This window comes from Polyodon spathula, chromosome 8 (assembly GCF_017654505.1).
Source record: "Polyodon spathula isolate WHYD16114869_AA chromosome 8, ASM1765450v1, whole genome shotgun sequence".
Classification (NCBI taxonomy): domain Eukaryota; kingdom Metazoa; phylum Chordata; class Actinopteri; order Acipenseriformes; family Polyodontidae; genus Polyodon; species Polyodon spathula.
Window position 1 is genome coordinate 32523721 of NC_054541.1, and position 23617 is coordinate 32547337.

The 23617-nt window shown below is 36.5% G+C and overlaps 2 protein-coding genes across 3 annotated transcripts in view; both read right to left on the minus strand.

The window, feature by feature from the left end:
• The window catches only part of grm8b (glutamate receptor, metabotropic 8b), a 171971-nt gene extending 163933 nt beyond the window's left edge, over positions 1–8038 (minus strand). Inside the window, exons 1-2 of the mRNA XM_041257610.1 lie at positions 7762–8038; positions 3582–4414 (exon numbers count right to left, since the gene is read on the minus strand). Coding sequence (XP_041113544.1) covers positions 3582–4091 — 510 coding nt within the window. The 5' untranslated portion in view covers positions 4092–4414; positions 7762–8038. The remainder of the gene's footprint in view (positions 1–3581; positions 4415–7761) is intronic.
• Positions 8039–14035: 5997 nt separating this feature from the next.
• Positions 14036–23617, minus strand: part of znf800a (zinc finger protein 800a) — a 29317-nt gene continuing 19735 nt past the window's right edge. For both annotated transcript variants that reach the window (XM_041257611.1, XM_041257612.1), the window contains exons 4-7: positions 21201–21296; positions 20794–20937; positions 16992–18687; positions 14036–15940 (exon numbers count right to left, since the gene is read on the minus strand). In XM_041257611.1, coding sequence (XP_041113545.1) covers position 15940; positions 16992–18687; positions 20794–20937; positions 21201–21296 — 1937 coding nt within the window. In that variant the 3' untranslated portion in view covers positions 14036–15939. The remainder of the gene's footprint in view (positions 15941–16991; positions 18688–20793; positions 20938–21200; positions 21297–23617) is intronic.

The window sequence follows — 23617 nt, forward strand, 5'->3', positions numbered from 1 at the left end:
GACGCTTGTGGACCGCAATTTTCAAATAGTGCCACAGATTCTCAATGGGATTGAGACCAGGACTTTGACTGGGCCACTGTAGGACATTCACCTTTTTGTTCTTGAGCCACTCCAATGTTGCTTTGGCCTTGTGCTTTGGATCATTGTCCTGCTGAAAGGTGAACTTCCTCCCAAGCTTCAGTTTTTCAGCAGACTGAAGCAGATTCTCTTGCAGTATTTTCCTGTATTTTGCTCCATCCATTCTTCCTTCAATTGTAACAAGATGCCCAGCCCCTGCTGATGAGAAGCATCCCCACAGCATGATGCTGCCACCACCATACTTCACTGTAGGGATGGTGTGTCTTGAGGCTTGGGCAGTGTTAGATTTGCACCACACATAGCGCTTTGAGTTTTGGCCAAAAAGCTCTATATTGGTCTCATCTGACCACAAAACTTTTTCCCACATCGCAGCTGGGTCACTCTCGTGCTTTCTGGCAAACTGCAGACGTGCTTTCAGATTGTACTTTGTGAGTAACGGCTTATTTCTTGCCACCCTCCCATACAGGTCAGTGTTATACAGAGCTATTGATATGGTTGACTGGTGTACCATTACTCCACTCCCAGCCATTGAACTCTGTAGCTCCTTCAAAGTGATTGTTGGCCTCTCTTTGGCTTCTCTCACAAGTCTCCTTCTTGTTTCAGTGCTGAGTTTTGAGGGACAGCCTTTTTTTGGCAGTGCCTGGGTGGTGTGATGCAGCTTTCACTTCTTGATTATTGATCCAACTGTGCTCACTGGGATATCCAAACACTTGGATATTATTTTGTACCCTTTCCCTAATCTATGCATTTGTATGACTTTATCTTTAACTTCTGTAGAATGCTCTTTGGTCTTCATTTTCCTTCAGATTCACAGCCTTACCAATGATCCTTCAACAGTGGGGTTTTTATCCAGAAAATGTGACAGCAACTTTAATGGTTCACAGGTGGAGGCCAATGGTAAGGTATTTGTGTCCTCGTTTGGGCAATTTCTTTCATTGGTGCAAAATGGGAGCTTCCACAGCACAGGGGTTGAATACTTATGCAAGCAAGATATTTCAGTTTTTTCTTTTTCTTAATAATATTTCCCAACATAAAACTAATGTCACCTCACAATAATTAATTCTGAGTTAATGTTAAAGTTATGTGTGCAAAAGTATGTATGTTCAATGAAAGTGTCTTTCATATCAACTACATTTTTTCACATTAAAAATGTGTTTGTTACACATAAATAAAATACATTTAATTTTTTTTTAATTTGCAATATAAACCCTGCGTGGGAATGAAAACCAAGACCTGCTTCTAATGCAGCCACCCTAGCTTTCACGCCACAAAGTTTGCCCTTCCATTTCCCAACATTTGCAAGTAGTATAGCAGTAAAGTTGTAGTTTTTAACAAGTAACGAGACGAGCAAGATTTTGTAAATATGATTATGTATTATCTCAATTGTATCGAAATCTTTCATCTGATTTTGAAAACTATCTTAATAAGTTTGATTGGTTCATTTTGGTATATTGTAACGTTTTCATGTTTAGGAAGCAGAAATCAGGGAGGCGGTGTTGAATTCTCAAAATGTTTGATTTATTTGAAACTACAGAGAATTCCTGTCAGGAGCCTGAATTCACAGCACCAAAATAATAACCCTACACTCATTCAGTCGCACCCACAGTTTCTTATTCAAGTTCAGCACTGGACTGTCTTCAGTCCCCAGGCTCATGCACCCCCTTATTAAATACCCGCCCATCGTTTCCCACTGTTGTCCGGCTCATCAACCAGTCACATCCATGCTCTGCAACCCCCGAAAACAGTAACACACATTTTCCCTACTCATTCACTCACCCACCCCCCCCACCCCCCCTTCCATGCTAAGTAATGGAATGGCCAGCTCCCCTTACAATACAGATATAACATAAAAGACAGACAAGACAAACTGAATAGACAACAAGTCTTGCAACAAAGCAATTGAGGTTGTTACAATATATACATATATATATATATATATATATATATATATATATATATATATATATATATATATATATATATATATATATATATATATATTAAAGTAATGATGACCTATGATGACCTTTATATGCAAAAAACTTCACTAATATACAATTGAACAATAACTCTTGTCTATTTATTTTATTTTCATACAGTATTATATAGCAGTGTTTATTTATATCTGATAGTGAAAAATAAATAAATAACCTTACTTTGGTGACTTATTTCTCTTACTTTATGACAGGTATTGACTTTTTTGCCACATTTCACCTATGAGTGTTGGGAACTACAAATTAAAAGTGAAGTGGTGCTTTCGGCTGATTTACTTTTGCCGCACCAATACCCTGAAAACACTGTGGTGGGAAAATTACATCCCATGCAATCTATGTACTAACCTCTGAGCTGTTTGTTCATGTGTTTGTTTAGCCTGAGTGACTTAAAAAGGGATTATACCAATGTAATAAGAAGTTTGAAGCTTTTTTTCTATAATGTTTAAAATTAAGAAATACACTTTTATAGGCTGGACGTTTCTCTTCCTCTTTCAGCCTTCATCACACATCCTGCTATTTCTAAGTGAAGAGGGTTTAAGGCGGATTGAAATACCCAGTCATGCTTTAAAGTAACTGCAAAAGAGCCTACGTGACAAGACAGAGATTGTTATGGTGCCAGGAGAAACAAATCATGCTGGCTAAAGCGATAACAACTTAATTATAAGTAGTTACGATATTTGTTATATGATGTGTTGTTATTGTATAATTTGATAGGCCACTTTAATGTTGCTACTTCTATGATTGTTTAGAGTTTCCATGCTCAGGTTTATAAGATTTAGTTATAATATAATAATAATGTGTTATTATCGGTAGTTGTCTGTGAACATACCTCCTCTTTCTTGTTGAAGGACAGGTGGCCCTTATAAGGGATGGAAAGGTATTGACTATTAGCTAGAAAGAGGAAGTTATATTTCTTTAGCAATGGCAAGCTGCTTCCATGGCACTTCACAAGAAATATCACTTTTTATTTTAGGGGGTCTTGCAATTTAAATAAGTTGTTATGACTGGTCTCATTTTAATCTTCCAAGTTGTTGCTATCCGTTAATATTGAGTTAAGCTTCTGTGATTGGCTTGTAATAACTGTAGGTTATAAGGTATATATTATGCTTACTGGATCTGCGTAGCTCAGAACATTGCTTGGTTTCCTAACACCTGTGTGTGTTGAGACTGTTCTCGGGTTTGCAAACTATTAAACTTATTTACTCAATCCTGTCTGTTCTACTGAGTCTCTGTCTTACAGGAGTTTAAAGTATAAACTTCCATCACAACACATAAACTATCCTTGCTGAATAGAGAGTCTGGCTGTTCTCACACTTCACTGATAACTTGGCACAAGGAACTACCACTCCTCTCAATATCTTTAAAAACGGCTTATAGATTGAATTGAATTTTTCAGACTTTAGTTTTTAATTGACAGCTATTCCAAGATTGTATTATCAGTAATAGGAAACCTATGTTTTTATTTCTATACCCCAAGCACAGAACACATTCAGAAAAGCAATATCTTACCTTAAAAAGTCTTAGAATATTGGCAACCATGATTGATACTGAACTTGCAGCAGCACCTATTACTCCAACGATCTTGTCAGGCTTGGCGAAGATAGGGGGATCCCCATTGGCACACCTTACGTCTGATGCATCTTTCTCAATGAGAGCTTGTACAAATGTCAAAGACTGCTCCAAGGCATAAGTGTCCCTGGAACAAGTGTCAAGGATCCGGGCACCCAGTGTGACATTAGGAAGGAGGTCAGGATCCTTATTGATCTGGTCTATGGCATAAAGCATAGCTTCCAGTCTATGGATCCCTTTTTCTTTCTTCAAATCCCCACAAGCGACGCCTCGATCTCCTCTAGAATGAACAGGGAAAAGTCCTCCCAAAATGATATCACCTTCCAGGCGGATGGAGTGGGCATGTTCCTGGGCCTCTGTTTTTTGCATGGAGGTGAGCAACCAGCAGCATTTGGCAGTCAGTAGAAAGAAGCATTGGCAGGAAAAAGATCTCTTCCTTTCCCTCACCATGTTTGCTTAAGATACAGAAATCGTCAAAGCAGTGAAGGTTCTTCTGGTTAGAGGAGTAGACAGACCATCTGAAGGTGCACAACATGAACGCAACCATCAGTCCCGACCCAGTGTCAGTTTAGAGTCATGCAGGGGGTCGACAAATCAGAGCTGTTCAAAGAAGGCTGGCTGTTGATTTTTATAACATCTCTGCCACATGTGCCTTGCATTTGAAAAATAAAACTTTGGGGGTGCCAAAGGAACTCTGAAATGCAATGCTGCTGCTGAGTCTCAGTATGATTTTGAAGGCATTATATTCCTAATTTTCATCTACTCTCAGGGCCCTGCAAAAGATGCATCAATAAAAACAGCTTTAGTATCTAGTCCAATGATTATTAATGAGTTTTTAATTTCATAGCATATTGGCTTGTTTTCTTATTTAACACATACACACCCACCCACACACATAGTTTAATTGAAAGTGTTTTGTTGTTCCTCATTAAGGAAGAGTGAAAACCAAAACACCCATTCTTTTTGGAGAGTTTACTACAACTGAGCAACTGTAGGACGTCACACATAAAAATGAAAGTCTGCTGATGGATTTTCATTCAGGACCCACGAGATATACTGTCATGCAAGATACTGCATACGGTTCTAGCTAATTATAATCAAGCACAACTCTTGAAATTGTGAGCCTCCTAACGATCCAAAGGCATTGCTAAGTTGTAGTCTCCTACAAATCAGCCTTATTCGGGCTTAGTGTTGATCTACTTAGAGACCTACTTCACTGTGATCTTCCTGAATAAAGATGTTCTGTTCTGTCAAGGGCATAAATACAAGCAGCATTGTGTAACAACCTACAATAACACTAGATGTGTGGTGTTCATTCATTGTCTGCAGAAATGACAAACCATGGCCATCAACTGAGGAAACACATATGAGGATAATAATGTTGTTTTTAGTGCCTCCTGTCTTCAGTTCCATTAAGGGCTTGTGTTGTAATATCCCTTGACATCACTCTTTCAAATGCAATATTGACATGCATTCTGCACTGTTTGCCAACCTTAAATTATTTTACATGCTGTATTGTTCCTAAACATCCTATAAATAGACTGAACAAAACAATGCTTATTTATATTTCTGGTAACTAAAACACTATTAAAATTAGGGGCATTATTTAATTAATGTGTTATGCACGCCAAGAAAAAAGAATGCTTAAAATGTCATGGAACCACCTTGTTACTTTTGACTTGCAGAAAGAAAACTAGGAAACCGTTTTTCTTTACCATTTGACCTTAACTTGTAAAAATCAGAGTACATGTTACATGGAATCAAGCCCTAAAATCTCTGGTCAATCATTGAGTTTCTTTGAAGCAGGAGTTCTTCAAAGCTAACAGCTGCATACAAGAGAAAATACAATTCCTCTACAACGACTATTTAAAACTATTAAAGCCGTCTGCTACATAAAGTGCTATTGTGAACTGCAAAACATAATAAAACAGACATTTGGTCTTATTCTAAATTAACCATCGCATTATTTCAGCATTGTTGTGTATTATTTACTTCAATTTCAAAACCTCTGAATGAGAACAACTCAATTGCAATTGACTGCATTTAAAACTTCGTGGGGCACCTTATCTCAGAAGTGTGATGTCAATGCCTAACATGGTTAAATAATCATATATCTAAATCACTGTTTTACAATAGTATGATACATTTCTATCAAGATGTATAACGTTTTAGAATGAAAGATTCAAAATCCAATGCATTTTTTAAAAATCGTATAAACATGCCAACTCTTCAACGTGTCTTTGGTGTTGTTGGTTTAAAAAAACAAAACAACAATAGTCCTATATCAAACCTTCATATCGTTATGAAAATGTATTGACTGCATAATGCAGAACTGTACTAAGACTATCTGTGCTCTGGCCCTTCAAATGCAGGAATATTACCAAAAAGGGTATTAAGAGAAGTATTGGTGAGTCCAATTTCAACTTCATAGGAATATAACGCTTCTCCAGAGCTATGGCAATAGTGATGCGATTAAATCGTCCGGACATTACAATGTGCTCAATAAAAATGCAATGCAGTTGTAGCCATTTTATTTTATTCTCTCAAGAATAGTGGATATTATTTCAGGTTACCTAGCATAGCTGATACTAGTGCTTCATTTAGAATGGTTGGTTTATCGGCATTTAGAATATTATACACATTTCCCTTGGTTGTAGACAGATTCATTTCGAACCATGTGCCTGAATTGAAGCACACAATGTCGGCTTGTTTTAAGTTAATCATGTGCAATATTGCATACACATTTTTGCCATATTTTACCAACTGTACAGGCTTTGCGAGCATAAGCATCTTATGGAAAAATACATATCGGATAGCTAAATAAATTGTGACTGCTAACTGTCACCTAATAAAACGTCCAATAAATAATATCATATCGATAAATAACCCTAGAAATAATAGAAGAAAACAAAAATGAGAAACACAGTAATCTGCATGGATTACTTTCCAGCATCGAAAAATATGTAAACTACACCCTTCCCAAAAATAACAATTACATGTGAAAGAAGCACTCTGCAATCCTTCCTTTTAATTTACACGATCTGGTATGTGTCAAACACGAAGCATCTTCTGGCGATTCTATTATATTTTCTCCAACTGTACAGTCCCCTAGGGATCGTCACGCTATTTTGTGGAACAGACAGCTTTTGTAGCCCTGTTGCTAGGACAATATCATTTTAATCGTAATCTATACTCAAGCTGTTAATTGTTACTGAGAATCTGACATAATTAAACGGGTATCCTGTTAGACTAAAAACAAAATCGAAAGCAAATCCTTTGGGAAATATAAAACATGTTCTTAAAAAAAAAAAAAACAAACAACAACATTCATTTTAAACTGTTTTTTAACCCTGTATGCAATCTGAATATATCACAGAAATTAGTGGTGGGGATGGGTAGCCAGCCCTTAATTAAAATGTGAGGCTGCATTTCAGAATGTCCAAAGTCCAATAATATTAAATATTAATATGGTTAGTAAGTGTAGTACAGTACTTTCTGGAGCGAAAGTTTAGATTGTTTTGATATTTGGTCTTTTTTTCGAAGCATACTGAATTATTAGAGCTGCAGGATGAAGTTCCGTTGAAAATATACTGCACTGCAAGGAACATATCAATAAATGCAAGTAAGAAAATGCGCACGCACTTCTGTGTATTCTAATTTTCCCGGCAAATTCAGTACGTTTGTATACAGTTTGTTCAAATGCCCACAACATACAGCACTTTAATTTAACCAGTGATCGTAATACTATTAGGAAAACCTACCCCATTCGCGGTTACATTGGTAGATTGTTTTTATTTATTTATTTATTTATTTATTTATTTATTTATGTTGTTTGTTTTGTTTTTTTCTTACTCAGTGGTAGTTTACAAGGCTTTCAAATCCAAACCAAAATATAAACCAATTCATTTGAAGATAAAACACACGACGTTCTTGTTCACATCCACAGATCGCATTTAAAGTAGGAGATAAAAGATTACGGCACATTGTTACATTCATCAGTCTAGTCTATGACCAGAAAAAATACAGTCGGAACACTTGATGCACAAATCACACGCAATGCTTTCAATATGACTTTATAAAAGGAACGATTACACTCAAAATAACTTATTTCAGAACCAACCTGCTGTTCTGCATTTTACTCCCGTTTCCTCATGCTCTTTTCAGTCCGCTTGAAGCTATGCTGCATTAGTAACTGTTCTTGGTGCTGAAAGGGACAGCGCATCGAGAAAGCGGGAGCGCGTCTTCTCCAAATGAAAAGCAAAATACTCCCACTGGCAGTGAGCGATCTTCCCAACTCTCATTCTAATCCTCATCATATGCCTAGTATCAGCCGTTCAATCCATCCACAGGCAATAAGGGTTTCTTTCTCGGATTGTTTTACTTGTTCCATGTTGTTTTGCGTTAATACGGAATACATAACACGACTGAGTGTTATATGTGGCAGTAAAAAAAATAACACTACACATAATATTAGTATCATTGACACGGACACAACAGATTCTCATTTCGGTTAATTAATCCCTTGCATTAATTAAAACACGTAAACATAGTCATTAGAGTGATAGAAGGGGCACAAACAATATTCAGAAAAAAATATTGAAATACTGAATTTATAGAAATGTGTAGATTCTAGATATTAGGTGTGTGTGTGTGTGTGTGTATATATATATATATATATATATATATATATATATATATATATATATATATATATATATATATATTTAAACTCAGTGTCCTCCCTCAACACATCTCTACTTGAGACATCATATCAGTATAAATATTTTAGCTTCTGACTATCACACCCTGCGATTTTAGTATATGAATTGAATGAATCAAAGATAAGTTTATATAGTGTATAATGCACATGTGGTGTGTAACTGAGCCTCTGACTAATTAATTTCAGGTTATGTAAAACATTTTATTCTCGATGTCATGAGGACTGTATATGCTTGCTTCTTAGGTTGAAAAGCTTGGTTTTCAGATGCTGCAATACATGTATGTATAGCATGCAAGATACAAACGTCAGGTTTGTAAAGTTCAGATCAGTAGACTAGCTCTATCTAGTGGCTAAACAATGCAACAGTTGATCAACTTTGGATGGATTAAAGCAGCAATCTCACATCAGCAAACATTCTAAATTATATTACTAACTAGCACAAATCCACCTGAATTTAAACAGAACAAATGGGGGCAAATGATAATTAAATGTCATTCTGTATGCAAGATAATTTGATTTTTTTTTTCAACGTATATGCATGTGAGTTAATGTGTGAAAGATGTAATAAGGCCAAGCGAGTAAGTTTCAGATACTGAAGACATTTAATTAGCTACTCAAGATAAATTGTCTTGACAGTATCACAAAAGCATTTTTGATAATGTAGCTTTGATTGTAATTGATCTTGGCAACAAGGCCTAGATGTCAATTCTCATGCTTTTAAAAAAATCTACCAAGATGCTTTTTTGTTTTGTTTTGTTTTTTTTAAATTCCTATTCACATACATTGGTTCTTATATATAAGTTACAGACAAAAGAACATAAGAAAGTTTACAAATGAGAGGAGGCCATTCAGCCCATCTTCCTCATGTGGTTGTTAGTAACTTATTGATCCCAGAATCTCATCAAGCAGCTTCTTAAAGGATCCCAGGGTGTCAGCGTCAACAACATTACTGGGGAGTTGGTTCCAGACCCTCACAATTCTCTGTGTAAAAAAGTGCCTCCTATTTTCTGTTCTGAATGCCCCTTTCTCTAATCTCCATTTGTGACCCCTGGTCCTTGTTTCTAATTCTTCCAGTCAAAAAAACATTTCTGTTTTTCCAGTCAAAAAATGGTTGACATTGTCAATAACTTTTAGAATTTTGAATGCTTGAATCAGGTCGCCGCGTAATCTTCTTTCTTCAAGACTGAATAGATTCAATTATTTTAGCCTTTCTGCACATGACACATCTTTTAAACCTAGAATAATTCCTGTTGCTCTTTTTTGCACTTTTTGTAGAGCAGAAATTTCTTTTTTGTAGTGAGGTGACCAGAACTGAACACAATATTCTAGATGAGGTCTTACTAATGCATTGTAGTTTTTTGGCGCTTGGCTTGGCTGCCCACCTGGGAGGTCCTGTCCTCAGTCAGCAAAGGAATAGCCTGGACTTGAACTGGCAACGTCCAAACTATAGGCTGCATCCTGCACTCTACGCGGAGCCCCATTACTGGATGCACCACTCAGAAGCCCCTAGACGAAGACATTTCTGACTCAACATAAACTCAGGTCATTTTCATAGAAAATAAACACAATATTCTATATGAGGTCTTACTAATGAATTGTATAGTTTTAACATTACTTCCCATGATTTAAATTCAACACTTTTCATAATATATGAGAGCATCTTGTTGGCATTTTTTATAGCTTCCCCACATTGTTTAAATGAAGACATTTCTGAGTCAACATAAACCCCTAAGTCTTTTTCATAGATTCCTTTTTTCAATTTCAGTTTCTCCCAAATATTTATAATACACATTTGTATTGCTTGCGTGCAGTACCTTACACTTTTCTCTATTAAATGTCATTTGCCATGTGTCTGCCCAGTTCTGTATCTTGTCTAGATCATTTTGAATGACCTTTGCTGCTGCAACAGTGTTTGCCACGCCTCCTATTTTTGTGTCATCTGCAAATTTAAGAAGTTTGCTTACTATACCAGAACCTAAACCATTAATGTAGATTAGGAATAGCAGAGAACCTAATACTGATCCCTGTGGTACTCCACTGGTTACCACACTCCATTCTGAGGTTTCTCCTCTAACACTGTGTAACAATTTTTTTTTTTTTTGTTCCTGGGTAGTAAGTGTTATTTCCTAATTGCTTATGCCTCAAAAGTATAGAAAATGGCTATTATTCCCCACAAACTTTGCTTTTGTGACAGAGACAGTGATATTTCAAAATATCACTATTTCCAATGGGAAAACGGGCCCGAAAACTACTCACTTCTAAATCTTTTGTAGTTATTTTTGTATTACTTTAGTATAAATACATGTTTATTTCTGACTTTATGTGAACAAAAAGACACAAAAGCTCCTGTTTTCTCATTGTAAATAGTGATATTTCAAAATATCACTGTGGTCACAAAAGCAAAGTTTGTGGGGAATAATAGCCATTTTCTATACTTTTGAGGCATAAGCAATTAGGAAATAACACTTACTACCCAGGAACAAAAATGGTGTTACATAGTGTAATCAGTACTTTCTGTTTTCTACATGTTAACCACTCCCTAATCCATGTACATGTGTTTCCTTGAATCCCAACTGTGCTCAGTATTGGCACCCTACATTTATTATACCATAATTGAAGGGTACCAGATAAAGGCCTGTTTTTAATAAAACAAAAAGCAAGTTTCAAGTTTAAAAAAACAAACACATTTATTTCATTTAAAGTATTTGTTCATGACAAAAGTATTGACATCCCAGCTTTAGTATTTTGTGTCCTCATTTTGCTTTTACTATGGTTTTCTGATAATTATGACAATTCTTAACAAGTATGAAACATCTTGTTGGTGAAATTTGGGCACATTCTGTCTTGGATATTTCCTTCAGCTTAGAAAGACTGAATACCCAATGCTTAGCTGCAGTTTTTTTTCAGATCAGGAAGAATTTGCACTGAATTGAGATCTGGCGATTACAAAAGCCACTCCAGAACTTTTCTCTTTGTTTTCTTCAAGAATTTCAAAGTTGACTTAGTCGTGTGCTTTGGGTCATTGTCGTGGTGTAAGATAAATTGTCTGCCAAGCAGCCTAACAGCAGCTGGTATCATTTTACTTTGTAGAATGTTTTGAAACAAGGCTGCATGCCTACCGAGTACTTTCCATAATAATGACTATAAAATTCCACAATATACGGTGCCTATAGAAAGTCTACACCCCCTTGAACTTTTTTCACATTTTGTTGTGTCAGTGCCTTAGTTTCATGCATTCAAATGAGGATTTAAATTCCACTTATCTACACTCCATACTCCACACTGGTAAGGGAAAGTTTTTATTGAGAAAAAAATTAGATTTTAAAAATACAAAACTGAAAGATCAAAATTGGTTAAGTCTCCACACCCAAGTTAATACTTGGTGGAAGCACCTTTAGCACCAATTACAGCTGTGAGTCTGTTGGGATAGGTCTCTACCAACTTTACACACCTAGATTTGGCAATATTTGACCATTCTTCTTTACAAAACTGTTCAAGATCTGTCAAGTTCCTTGGGGAGCACTGATGGACAGCAATCTTCAAGTCATGCCACAAATTTTCGATTGGATTTAGATTGGGGCTCTGCTGGGCCACTCAAGGACATTTACCTTTTTGTTCCTTAGCCACTCCAGTGTAGCTTTGGCTGTGTGCTTTGGGTCATATTCATGCTGAAAGGTGAACTTCCATCCCAGTTTCAGCTTTCTTGCAGAGAGCAGTTGTTTTTCCTCAAGGACTTCTCTGTACTTTGCTCCATTCATTTTCCTTTCTATCTTGACAGGTACCCCAGTCCCTGCTGATGAGAAACATCCCCATAACACGATGCTGCCACCACCATGCTTCACAGTAGAGATGGTGTTCTTTGGATGGTGCGCGGAGTTGGGTTTGCGCCAAACAACGTTTTGCATTTAGGCTAAAAAGTTCCATTTTAGTTTTGTCAGATCACAAAACTTTTTGCCCCATGGCTACAGAATCTCCCGAGTGTTTTTTTTGCATACTTCAAATGGGATTCAAGGTGGGCTTTCTTGAGTAAGGCTTCCTTCTTGCCATCCTACCATACAGGCTAGATTTGTGGAGTGCTTGGGATATTGTTGTCACATGCACACTTTGACCAGTCTTGGCCATAAAAGTCTGCAGCTCTTGTAAAGTTGCCATTGGCCTCTTGGTAGCTTCTCTGATCAGTCTCCTTGCTCAGTCATGCATTTTGGCGGGACTAATTGATCTAGGCAGGGTCTTGGTGGTGCCATACACCTTCCACTTCTTAATCGTCTTGACTGCTCCAAGGGATATTCAAGGCCTTTGATATTTTTTTATACCTATCCCCTGATCTGTGTCTTTCAAAAACTTTGTCCCTTAGTTCTTTTGAAAGTGCCTTGGTGCTCATGGTTGAGTCTTTGCTTTGAAACACACTACCCAGCAGAGGAAACCTACAGGAACTGCTGAATTTATCCTGAAATCATGTGAATCCCTGTAATTTAACACAGGTGGAGGACACTTACCTTGGTGTGTGATTTTGAAGGTGATTGGTTACACCGGAGCTAATTTAGGATTGCTATTACAAGGGGGGTGGACCCTTATCCAACCATGCTATTTCAGTTTTTTATTTTGAATTAATTTTCTACAATATTTTTTTCACTTGGAAGTTCTGGGGTAGGATGTGTAGATAAATGAAAAAAAAAATAAAAAAAATAATGCATTTTAACTCCAGGCTGTAAGGCAACAAAAGGTGAACATTTTGAAAGGGGGTGTAGACTTTCTATAGGCATTGTATATGGGGAAAAAAACTACTAAAGCAAATTATTCTACAACAGCGATATCAATGCTTGTATTTATTATCAAACCGAATGCATTCTTGCAGACTCTGCTCTGACCTTTTTTGATGCACCAGGAAATTAGAGGAAAAAGTGCAGTTTACTGCAGTTTGTTTGGCATAGTAAAGAAAACGGGGGACTGTAATGCTTAAAAATGGCAATCAAGAGAAAAAATACATCCAATAAAATGTTAAATGTGCACAAAACAAAGATACACACAAAGTAAACTTTCATATCTACCATTAGCTAATCATTTATTTAGTTCAACTACATATAGCATGTTCCAAAATGTCCTATATAAACAAAATCGCCACCAACAGTCCCTGGCAACCGAATTATGTTAGTAGCGGTCACTTTCCTTGCTCACATGATACCAAAATTTTATGCAGTTGAATCTATAGCCACTTCTTTGTCTTTCCTTGAAGGGATTGCTTTGGCATGAAGCATGTAAATAGGGGGCTTGTCCTATAAGGAGTGATCTGCGTATGAAATAGCTGCACCTCCAGCTCTGTCAACTGGGAACATGCACTATTGAGGATTTTAGGGCTCTAATTATCTCTAAGTATAAACCTTTACTAATGTATTCATCTGTAGTTTACATAAAGATCTCAGATCTCAGGACAGTCAAGTACTTGATACATTTGTAAAATCCAGACATTTCACCAGCATCTGACAGCAATGGTCTCCATTTAGTTCTAGAAAATAAACCATCATTACTAATGTTCAAACTCTGTGGTTCCTTTAAACTTTGACTGTTAAATAAAAAAATAGTTACTACATAAGAACAAAAATGTTTGAGAAAAAGGGCATTCCCAATTAGTTACTCAAGCATCCCAAACTAAAAACACAGTTATATTTCAGCTCAGTTTATTACAAGTAAAATACAGTGTATTTATCCAGCATCATACACATTCAATTGAACAGTAATAGCAACAATACTATCTCTTTGTTTCATATTCACTGCATTGTTTTGTTAGTGCAAAGCGTTAGGAAGACTACCACAATTTCAAGTAGAAGATCTATGCTATTTACTTTGCATTCTGAAACAGAAGGTACTTGTAAAAATGATCACGGCAGAATGATCATGTTAAAACATTTAGAATGATCACTTTAATGAATGATGTTTTTAAAACACCATGTACAGTATTTGTTATATACATCAAATGTGCGTCATTAGAAAACTACCTTATATATGCATATGCAATCATCCTGCTTCAACCAACAACAATGGCATTTGTCAACTGTTAACTTGAACAATGGAACTCAAAATGTGATTTTGTACACAGCTTAATATTAAATTAAAAATACACCTTTTGTACCTAAATGTGCTGTTGATGTTTGTTTCCCATCAATTTTAGTTTACCAAACTATAGTACATTTACACAAACATTCAAAATCATGTGCTTCCCATTCTTATACAAAAGACATAGCATTCAAGAAGAGTACAGATCAAGTTATCAAAATACATATTTGATGTAAAATTCATGACAAAAACAAGCATGTTATGATGTTACCTATCAGTTATTAACCACATTTAAATCCTGAATTGAGATTTAATGGAACATATGTGACAGATAGCAAAACAAGAGTACTGTGTATAGCATGTGTCTATAGTATAATTTAACAGACACATGCACACCTAAAACCATGACCTACAAGTACATAGAGAATGTACTCATATTTGGAAAGCTGCCAGCTTAATTATTCCCCAAGCTTTTTAACTTTAAACATATTATCTTAAAAAAAAGCAGTTTGAATAAATACACATGAACAAAACTTAGAACTAGTCAATCATATCATTGTAGATTCAAAACACTGACCAAAGGTATTGTGACAAATAAAGGCTTGTAAATTTTTCATACAAATCTGTCTGTATGTTACATTGTGTGCACAATGAGTAAGGTATCATAACTCCAAGTTTTCTTCAATAACATTTAGAGACACATTTGGTATCTCACGAATCCACTGGTCTTATATTACACGATAGTATTTGTGTGATAAATCGTGTTATCACCTGCAATGCAGACGTAAAAAAACATTTCATATGTTCACCACTGTGATATAATAAAAACTTTTTTCCTCCAGTACAAATGACTCCTTTGTCTTTAGTCTGTATAGTATTTTTCTTTCTTGAAAAGAAATAATGCGTGGTTCAGTAAGTAGTACCACACTCATGACAACGGCCTGACATAATAAACCTGTGGCTTCACCATTCGTGCATTATTAAGCCATCTTTACTTGGGTAATAAAAGCTGTCACCACAGGCTAAACAATACAGAATGCACACACATTTTATATAACAGACTTTTAAACTTTACGGCCTATTTTACTGCAGAATTGGAAATGGATCAAAAAGAAAATAAACTTATTTTTCCGAGCTAGAGATTCTGCATCTCTTAAAAGAAATGTTTAATCAAATTAAATTTGGATCTTGTTGCCAAACCAGTCTGTTGTAGATTAATGAATTTACTACACATACAGCAACCCCTAACCTAAAACAGCAGTGGGACCCCAAAGCCTAGTGCAATTAAGTACTTTAAACATTTCCACACATTCAATTTAAAAATACTTAAATCCTCACATTATTTTAATGTTAATTCAGCAAATTATTGTTGAAAGCCATTAGTATACATGTGAAAGCCTGCATTTGTTTTTCTTCACTGTCTCCTCTTGTCGTAGAAATTTCTGCAGTATTGCAAGTGGTTTTCATTTCTAGTAAATTTTACAATTATTAATCCCGTGCAAGCATGCTGTACATCAGTTGGAGGTATCTGGGAAAGACAACAAAAACTGTTAAATGCACTGTTAAACAAAGAATGAAGTATTCTTGTTTCTTAAACTCTTACTCAAAGGACAAACTCTCCTTCATAAGTCAGTGACTGGGGACTACTGAACCAAAAAGGTTCTGTTCTTGTATCATCTGCCCTTCTTACAAATTCATTCAAATGTAATTTCAACCAATAGGGAATAACCAAAAGGTGTATATAGCCTCTTTCTTCAACCAGCTTTTAAGCCAATACTACCTCAAGGGTATACTATGTACATGTTAGAATTCCTTCTGAATCCATGTATCTGCAAGACTGGGATTTCCTAAGAGTTGAGATTAAAGAGTCCTCCTGTTGGCAAAACTATTGAACGGCATGCATGAACACATACACACACACTTTTTATAATGTATGTGTATATATATATGTGTATATATATATATATATATATATATATATATATATATATATATATATATATATATATATATATATATATATATATATATATATATATATACACACACACACACACACACACACACAGAGAGAGAGAGAGAGAGAGAGAGAGCAAGAGAGATAGAGAAACAGAGTGGTTTACAGAAGTACCTACATTACAAACAAATGTAAACTTCCACGCTTATAAACATTGACTTCAAGCTGAATCTGGAGATCAACTCCACTACAATTACAAAAGAAACTAGACACAATGAATAAGTACAGACCTAGATCTACTAACATCTACAGTCTGTATGTCAGTTGTTGTTTCGCAGTCCAAAAAAGGTAATGTTCATGTGTAAATGTGGAAGATACTATACATTGCATATATATTTACTGTCCCTATAATGGTAAATACACAATGCATAAATGCATTTTTTTCCAGTGATTAAAAACTGATTTGAGCAGCAAGCATGTCAAATTATGCAGCATTTCCTCTGCAAGTAAATGGGACTTGCAACATAAAAAGTAATAGTAGCAGGAGTTCACATTTTCTGAACCTACTGTATTTAGTAGCAGTATATTCTGAAGGGTATAAATAGATTCTTTCTATACTTACTAAAAAACTGCCTTTGACCGTGTACTACGACCTGTGGTTTTGCTTTCTTCAGGGGAGCTGGACGCGCTTGTCCTAAGGGTTTTCTTATGCTGCTCAAGATACGTCTTTTTGGCAAAGGCCTTTCCACACTTATTATACATGTGCAGGGAGAGGTTTTTGGTGAAGCTGACTTCTGTGCCTACTTCAAGTGTGTCATGTTTTCTGCTAGACTGAGAGCTAGGTGTGCCATCTTGCTTTGAATTCGTGTTTTTCCCTTCGTCCTTCTGAGGGCCCCGCTTAACTACACTGTTTAGTACCACCTCCACAGGCTTCTTTACTGCTCTGCTTTCTAAGTTGGCAGTAATTTTAGCTAGGTATCGCGAGGACTTCTTGTGCACCACTGTGATGTGCCTGATCACATCTCTCTTACGACGGGTCTCGTACAAGCAGAGGGGGCACCGGTAGAACTTGATGTAGATCTCGTTTCCATCTGTGTGCAAATCAATGTGCTTTGTTAAATTCTGTTTGGAGGTAAACTGGCGCTTGCAAAGTTTGCAGTACAGCTGCTTGAAGTCAAAGCCCATTGATAGTTTGGGCTTCCTGACCTTCTGTTGGCAACCTCCTGCAGGAGGACTGGATGACTTTGGACTGTCACTTTCTTGTTTACCCTTATTCTTCTGTGCTGTGGGTGTATGTCTCTTGTCCGCTGCTTGAGCTGTGCCCTTTGAGTCATTCGGAGGAGACTGACTGACATCTGGTTCAGGTGACACTGCATTGTGATCTGCCAAATCAGAGGTTTCAACTTTAACTTTGATTTCTGTGCTGTTGGTCATTCCGTTTGAACCTCTCTGCAGTTTGGTCATTTTGTGGACTATTCGCAAGTGTTTTTTCAGCATTAACTGTGATGAGTATTTCCTCTTACATAGCAGACACTTACGAGCAGTGAGGCTGTACTCGGCCCTAGTAGAGTACTTATGTCTGCGCGGCAGAGAGCCAGGTGATTTCTTAGGCGAGCCATTGGTTTCTAGAGACAGTGGTTGACCCGGTTTTGTAGCAATGTCAGGAGTTATACAATCCCTCCTTAACCCTCTGTGAACTTCGTCAAAATGTCTGCGAACATTGGCTTTGGTAGCAAATGATTTTTGACAAACAGGACAGCTTCTGCCTGATGAAAGCAATGCACTCTTTGAATGACCCACCATGACAGATGGCTGATTTGGACCCCCCCTCCTCGTCTCTATGTTCTTTTTCAATTCTTCCATTTTTTTCTTGTGAACTTTCCTTATATGACGACGAACACTGCGTCTTGTATTAAAGTCTTTTCCACAGATGCAGCAAGCAACCTGTTGATCTACAGCATCACTGCTCAAGGTTTCATCTTGACAAAGGATAGGTTCTCTTATATCATCTTCCATAGAAACAACCTCCTTTTTAATGTCTTCTACAGGAACTGGCTCTACAATTTCTGTGTCTGGTGGTACTTCAGTATGGTTCTGCTCTGGACCGGCCTCCTCCAAATGTCCTTGGTGTGGAGTTTGAGAACTGTAATTCACTGTATCTTGGTCATCTTTTCCATCGACATATTGATATACTGCATTCTGATTGGTCTCTATTGGTTCCAGTCTTACAACGTATTCCTGCTTCTCCTTTCTTGGATATATGGCTTCCAGAAGATCTTTTATGGCTTGACTCTGTTTATCATTTGATGCTGAAGGGTCTGAAAAAAAAACAACAATAAAAACAACATATCGTAGGTAGATACCCCTTTAATGAAACTGATTTAAATAATAAAGCCAGAAAAAAGGCACAGCTAATTATGTACTGCAGGCTTCTGTAGGACAAATTATTTTGCTTCATTTGCATTGGGTCTCAACAGTTTGCATAGAAACAGAGAAGGTAGTGCAGGCAGCATGGGTTTTATTAGGCTACAGCTTTGGCTGTGTGACAAAAACAAGAAAGCGAATATCCTAGAGTGGCCCAGTCAAAGCCCAGACTTGAATCCGATCGAGAATCTGGGGCAAGACTTGAAGATTGCTGTCCACCAACAATCCCCATCCAACTTGACAGAGCTTGAACAATTTTGCCAAGAAGAATGGGCAAATATTGCACAATCCAGATGTGCACACCTGGTAGAGACTTACCCCAAAAGACTGAAAGGTGGTTCTACCAAGTATTGACAGGTTGTAACACAACAAACTGTGAAAACGTCCAAGAGGGGTGAATACTTACTATAGGCACTGTGTGTGTGTGTGTGTGTATAATTTTATATATATGACACACACAGAGGCTAACTTCACTATAACGAACCCTTCTTATAACGAACACCCGTTTTTAACGATTCCAACAGCAAGAACTAATTATTTTCAATGCTAATTGCCCTATTAGAACAATCACGTACCGGATCGACCCGGGTACAACGACATCATTACTGACTGACACTGAACTTTCTCCAGTGTCAAGTGTGTTATTCTCTCAGTGAAAACAAAGACCGTGGTTGATTAATTCAAAGATAAAGCCATTTCAAAAATGACCTATTGTAGTACGAATCATGCAGGACGAATGAACTCATTGCCTAACCGTCATCTTCACACAAACTGCAACCAGGCAACGGGCGTGAGAAGCAAACTACACTGGATAATTTTTTTCAAGAGAAAGGACATGTAATTACTGTACTCAGCATGTAAGTGTACATTCTTTCCTTTTTCATGTCTTTACTGCTTTTAAACATACCACAGGTGGGATTAGTGTTGGTGTAATTTATATGTGGAAACGGGTTTGTTTTGTGTGCTTTTTGGAGTTGTTATGTTTGAGCAAAACAATCATTTGATCAAACATAACAGCTCCAAAAAGCACAAGTTGCCGTGCTACAGGTATGTTTAAAAGAAAACAGTAAAGAAATGGTCTTTGTTATCTGAATTAGTCAGCCATGGCCTTTGTTTTCACTGGAGGGAAAGTTCAGTGTCAGTTAGTACTGAGATCGTTGTATCCAGGTCAATCCTGTACGTGATCGATCTAATAGGGCTAATTTGCATTGAAAAAAATGGGTTCTTAAACGGGTGTTTGTTATAAGAAGGGTTTGTTAAAATTAAGTTAGCATATTATTTGTGTAGTTGCACCACAAATAAAAAAAATAAATAGCAAACTAAAAACTTCCTTTAAGATATACAGAGAGAACTACAATCTAAATGGAGGGATTGACTTTCCATTGCATATAAACATCATGTTTTAAACCCTGCCTTCCAAAAAAAAAAAAAAAAAAACACTTTTTTTCACTTTACAGTAAGAGCCGACGTACAGTAACTGCTTAACTGGTACAGTAAGTGGGTTCACTTCAGACAAGATGTGTAGTCATCAGTGGTTGCTGAGGATTCAAATTCAGCCTTACCTGACAATTTCCCATCTTTTTCGGAATTGTCACCTCTTACCGTCAAGTAAAAAGTAGTTTTTGTGTTTAATAGTATTACACAAGCTGCTAAATGTTAACCTTTATTCACCCTCTGGTATTAAGTTCAAATACATTAATATAATATACAGATTTAGTATTTAAAGAATGGTTATTTAAGACACGGAGCTGCAGAATGTCTTTACATGACTGAAGGGATGTTTAGCCTGTGTCTCTGTCAATCATCTCTGTGGTACCCTTTCATTCAGATTTCAACGTTTAGAAAATGTAAACATGCATAAAACATTAACCACAGTAAAATGTTCTGGATTATTTAGATCGATCTGTTACGGGACAAAAAAAGTGTGTCTGGTCTGATTCGGTCAAAACAATTAATATTCTTAATTGAATAAGGAACAAGGATAAATTGCCATTACTCACCATTGTCCAACTTTAGCCTGGGAAAGCAATAGAACTCCTTGTGTGTGATCAGGTTTGGCAATCCTCGAAAGAGACTTCGACAGAGTTTACATTCAAAAATGGTATCCACTTCCTTCAGTAAAATATTCTTAAGCTGTGCAGTTCCTTTAGATAAACAAATAAACACTTAACATACCTAGCAACAGATAAAATATTATTGTATACATATTATTCACACTGCATTTTAGTTATCTTATTAAGTTATCCTGATGGACAAAATAACTGGTATGGCTTAGCACGCAATCAAATTTATTCACACTAAAGAACCACTTAGCAGACTTCTTGAAGGTGTGCAGTTATGTTTTATTGTGTATAACAATGCATGATAGAAACCACTACAATTATTCCAATGAAGAACTTGTCAATACCTGATCGGAAGCACTCAATGATTTGCTGAATGCCAGATTTCGATGTTTGTAGTTGCTGCTGTATTAAAGGAGGATCGCCAGGCTCCATAATATAGGCTATAAAAACAAAAAACAAATCACGTTATCTCATTCACACTTCAAAGCTGCCACTCCCATCACATTATCTCATTCACACTTCAAAGCTGCCACTCCCATCACATTATCTCATTCACACTTCAAAGCTGCCACTCCCATCACATTATCTCATTCACACTTCAAAGCTGCCACTCCCATATCTCCCACTCCCATCACATTATCTCATTCACAATTCAAAGCTGCCACTCCCATCACATTATCTCATTCACACTTCAAAGCTGCCACTCCCATCACATTATCTCATTCACACTTCAAAGCTGCCACTCCCATCACATTATCTCATTCACAATTCAAAGCTGCCACTCCCATCACATTATCTCATTCACAGCTGCCACTCCCATCACATTATCTCATTCACAATTCAAAGCTGCCACTCCCATCACATTATCTCATTCACAATTCAAAGCTGCCACTCCCATCACATTATCTCATTCACACTTCAAAGCTGCCACTCCCATCACATTATCTCATTCACATTTCAAAGCTGCCACTCCCATCACGTTCTCATTCACATTTCAAAGCTGCCATTCCCTTGGGCAGAAAATGTTTGCAGACAGCAAGAAAAGACGCAAACTAGAACCAAGTTAAATATCGCTCTATAAATCGGAATGACACAAATTTCAGAGAAAACTTCAGATCTCTCCGTTTACAGTAATAAGCTGAAATGAATTAAGAGATGTTACACATTCTAGAACTTTAAAGTGATTTCTTAGGTAAATCTAATACTTTACAAAACATTTTCAAAATATATTTGAAGATCATGGCCCGGTTTGATTTGAGCTATTGAGATAGACTTCCTAAAAGCATCTGTTAAATGCAGTCTCTGTGAGCATTTGAGTCGTGCAAAAAGCCGACAAAGCATAGCATATTGGAATATTTGCAGTTGAGAACAGGTGTCTAAGAATGCGCACGCATACACACACACACATGTTGTTTAATGTATTCATCTGCCTGCCTTTCTTTTCATTCACAGGCTGTAAAATGTAGTGTTTTTTTCAAACATATAATTCATTAGTGTCAATAAAACTGACAGTTCAACTGATTTAAGCAATTACATCTAACAGTCTGTCAAGCTCATCATGAAAGGTCAGCTGCCAGAGTTATGGTATCTCATTATGCAAAATGCTAATTAGGTCTAAGCTTGTATGCCGTTCTGGTTAATTTGCCTTTATTTACAATTAAATCATTAGGGCTCTGCAACACCAGGGCACCGTTCCACATGTAATGTTTGATAATGAAATGACTTTACTAATTAAAGCAGTTTAACTCTAAAGTTATTTATTGTTTGGCCAATATGCTTATTCTAAAACATTTAATTTACTACACAGACAGGAATCAATCAACGACCATGATTATTTAAAATGAGGACAAAATTAGATGTGCATGTAAAACAGAAATACTTCATGTAGTTTCTTGTAACTTGTTCAAACAATACTGTATGTGGGACCAATGAGAGAATTAATGTTATAAAAATGACCACTGGCAAACTGTGTACTATAGAATACACTACTTTTCAAGGAAAAAGCAATAAAGCATCTTATCTGGTGGAAACCAAAAAGCTACATGACTACAGTATGGCACCAATCCAGGGGACATAATCGCAAGCATTGGAAATTTAACCTGATGTGTTTAATAACCCTGAAAACATGCATATACAATGTTTTCATAGATAGGAAGTGCTGGAAGTGTAACTGCTGAGCCTACCCTACTGTGCTTAATTCACAGTCTACAGATACAGCCTTCACTGAAGTGTAAATCAATGAGGGTTCCATGGACTTGCATTCAAAAGAAATTTGTTCCTTTAAGTTTGTTTTAAAACACTAACCAGAAGTACAGAGCATATGATACTACTTAGCGCTTTTTATAATTCAAGATATAATTTTGAGGTAATTAACTACACTATGGCCAAAAGATCACTGTACAGAATTAACACATTTTACTTCATAAAGTAAAATGAAACCGGCTGAATAATGTTAACATATTGAATTGTTATTTTCCATATACTTAAACTGACAAAAATGTGATATTCTAACATGAAAAACTGTACTACTATTATTGATTCCAGTAGACTTGCGATATCATTTTGCAGTTTCTTTGATTGCATATGATATATATATATATATATATATATATATATATATATATATATATATATATATATATATATATATATAACATCATTTAAGGGCCCGGGCCATTGCCCCTGCACTTTTCCAACAGGACGGACGACCATATAGTTTGTCCTCAGTGCAGCAACGTGGCGCTGTTACGTATTAACGTGT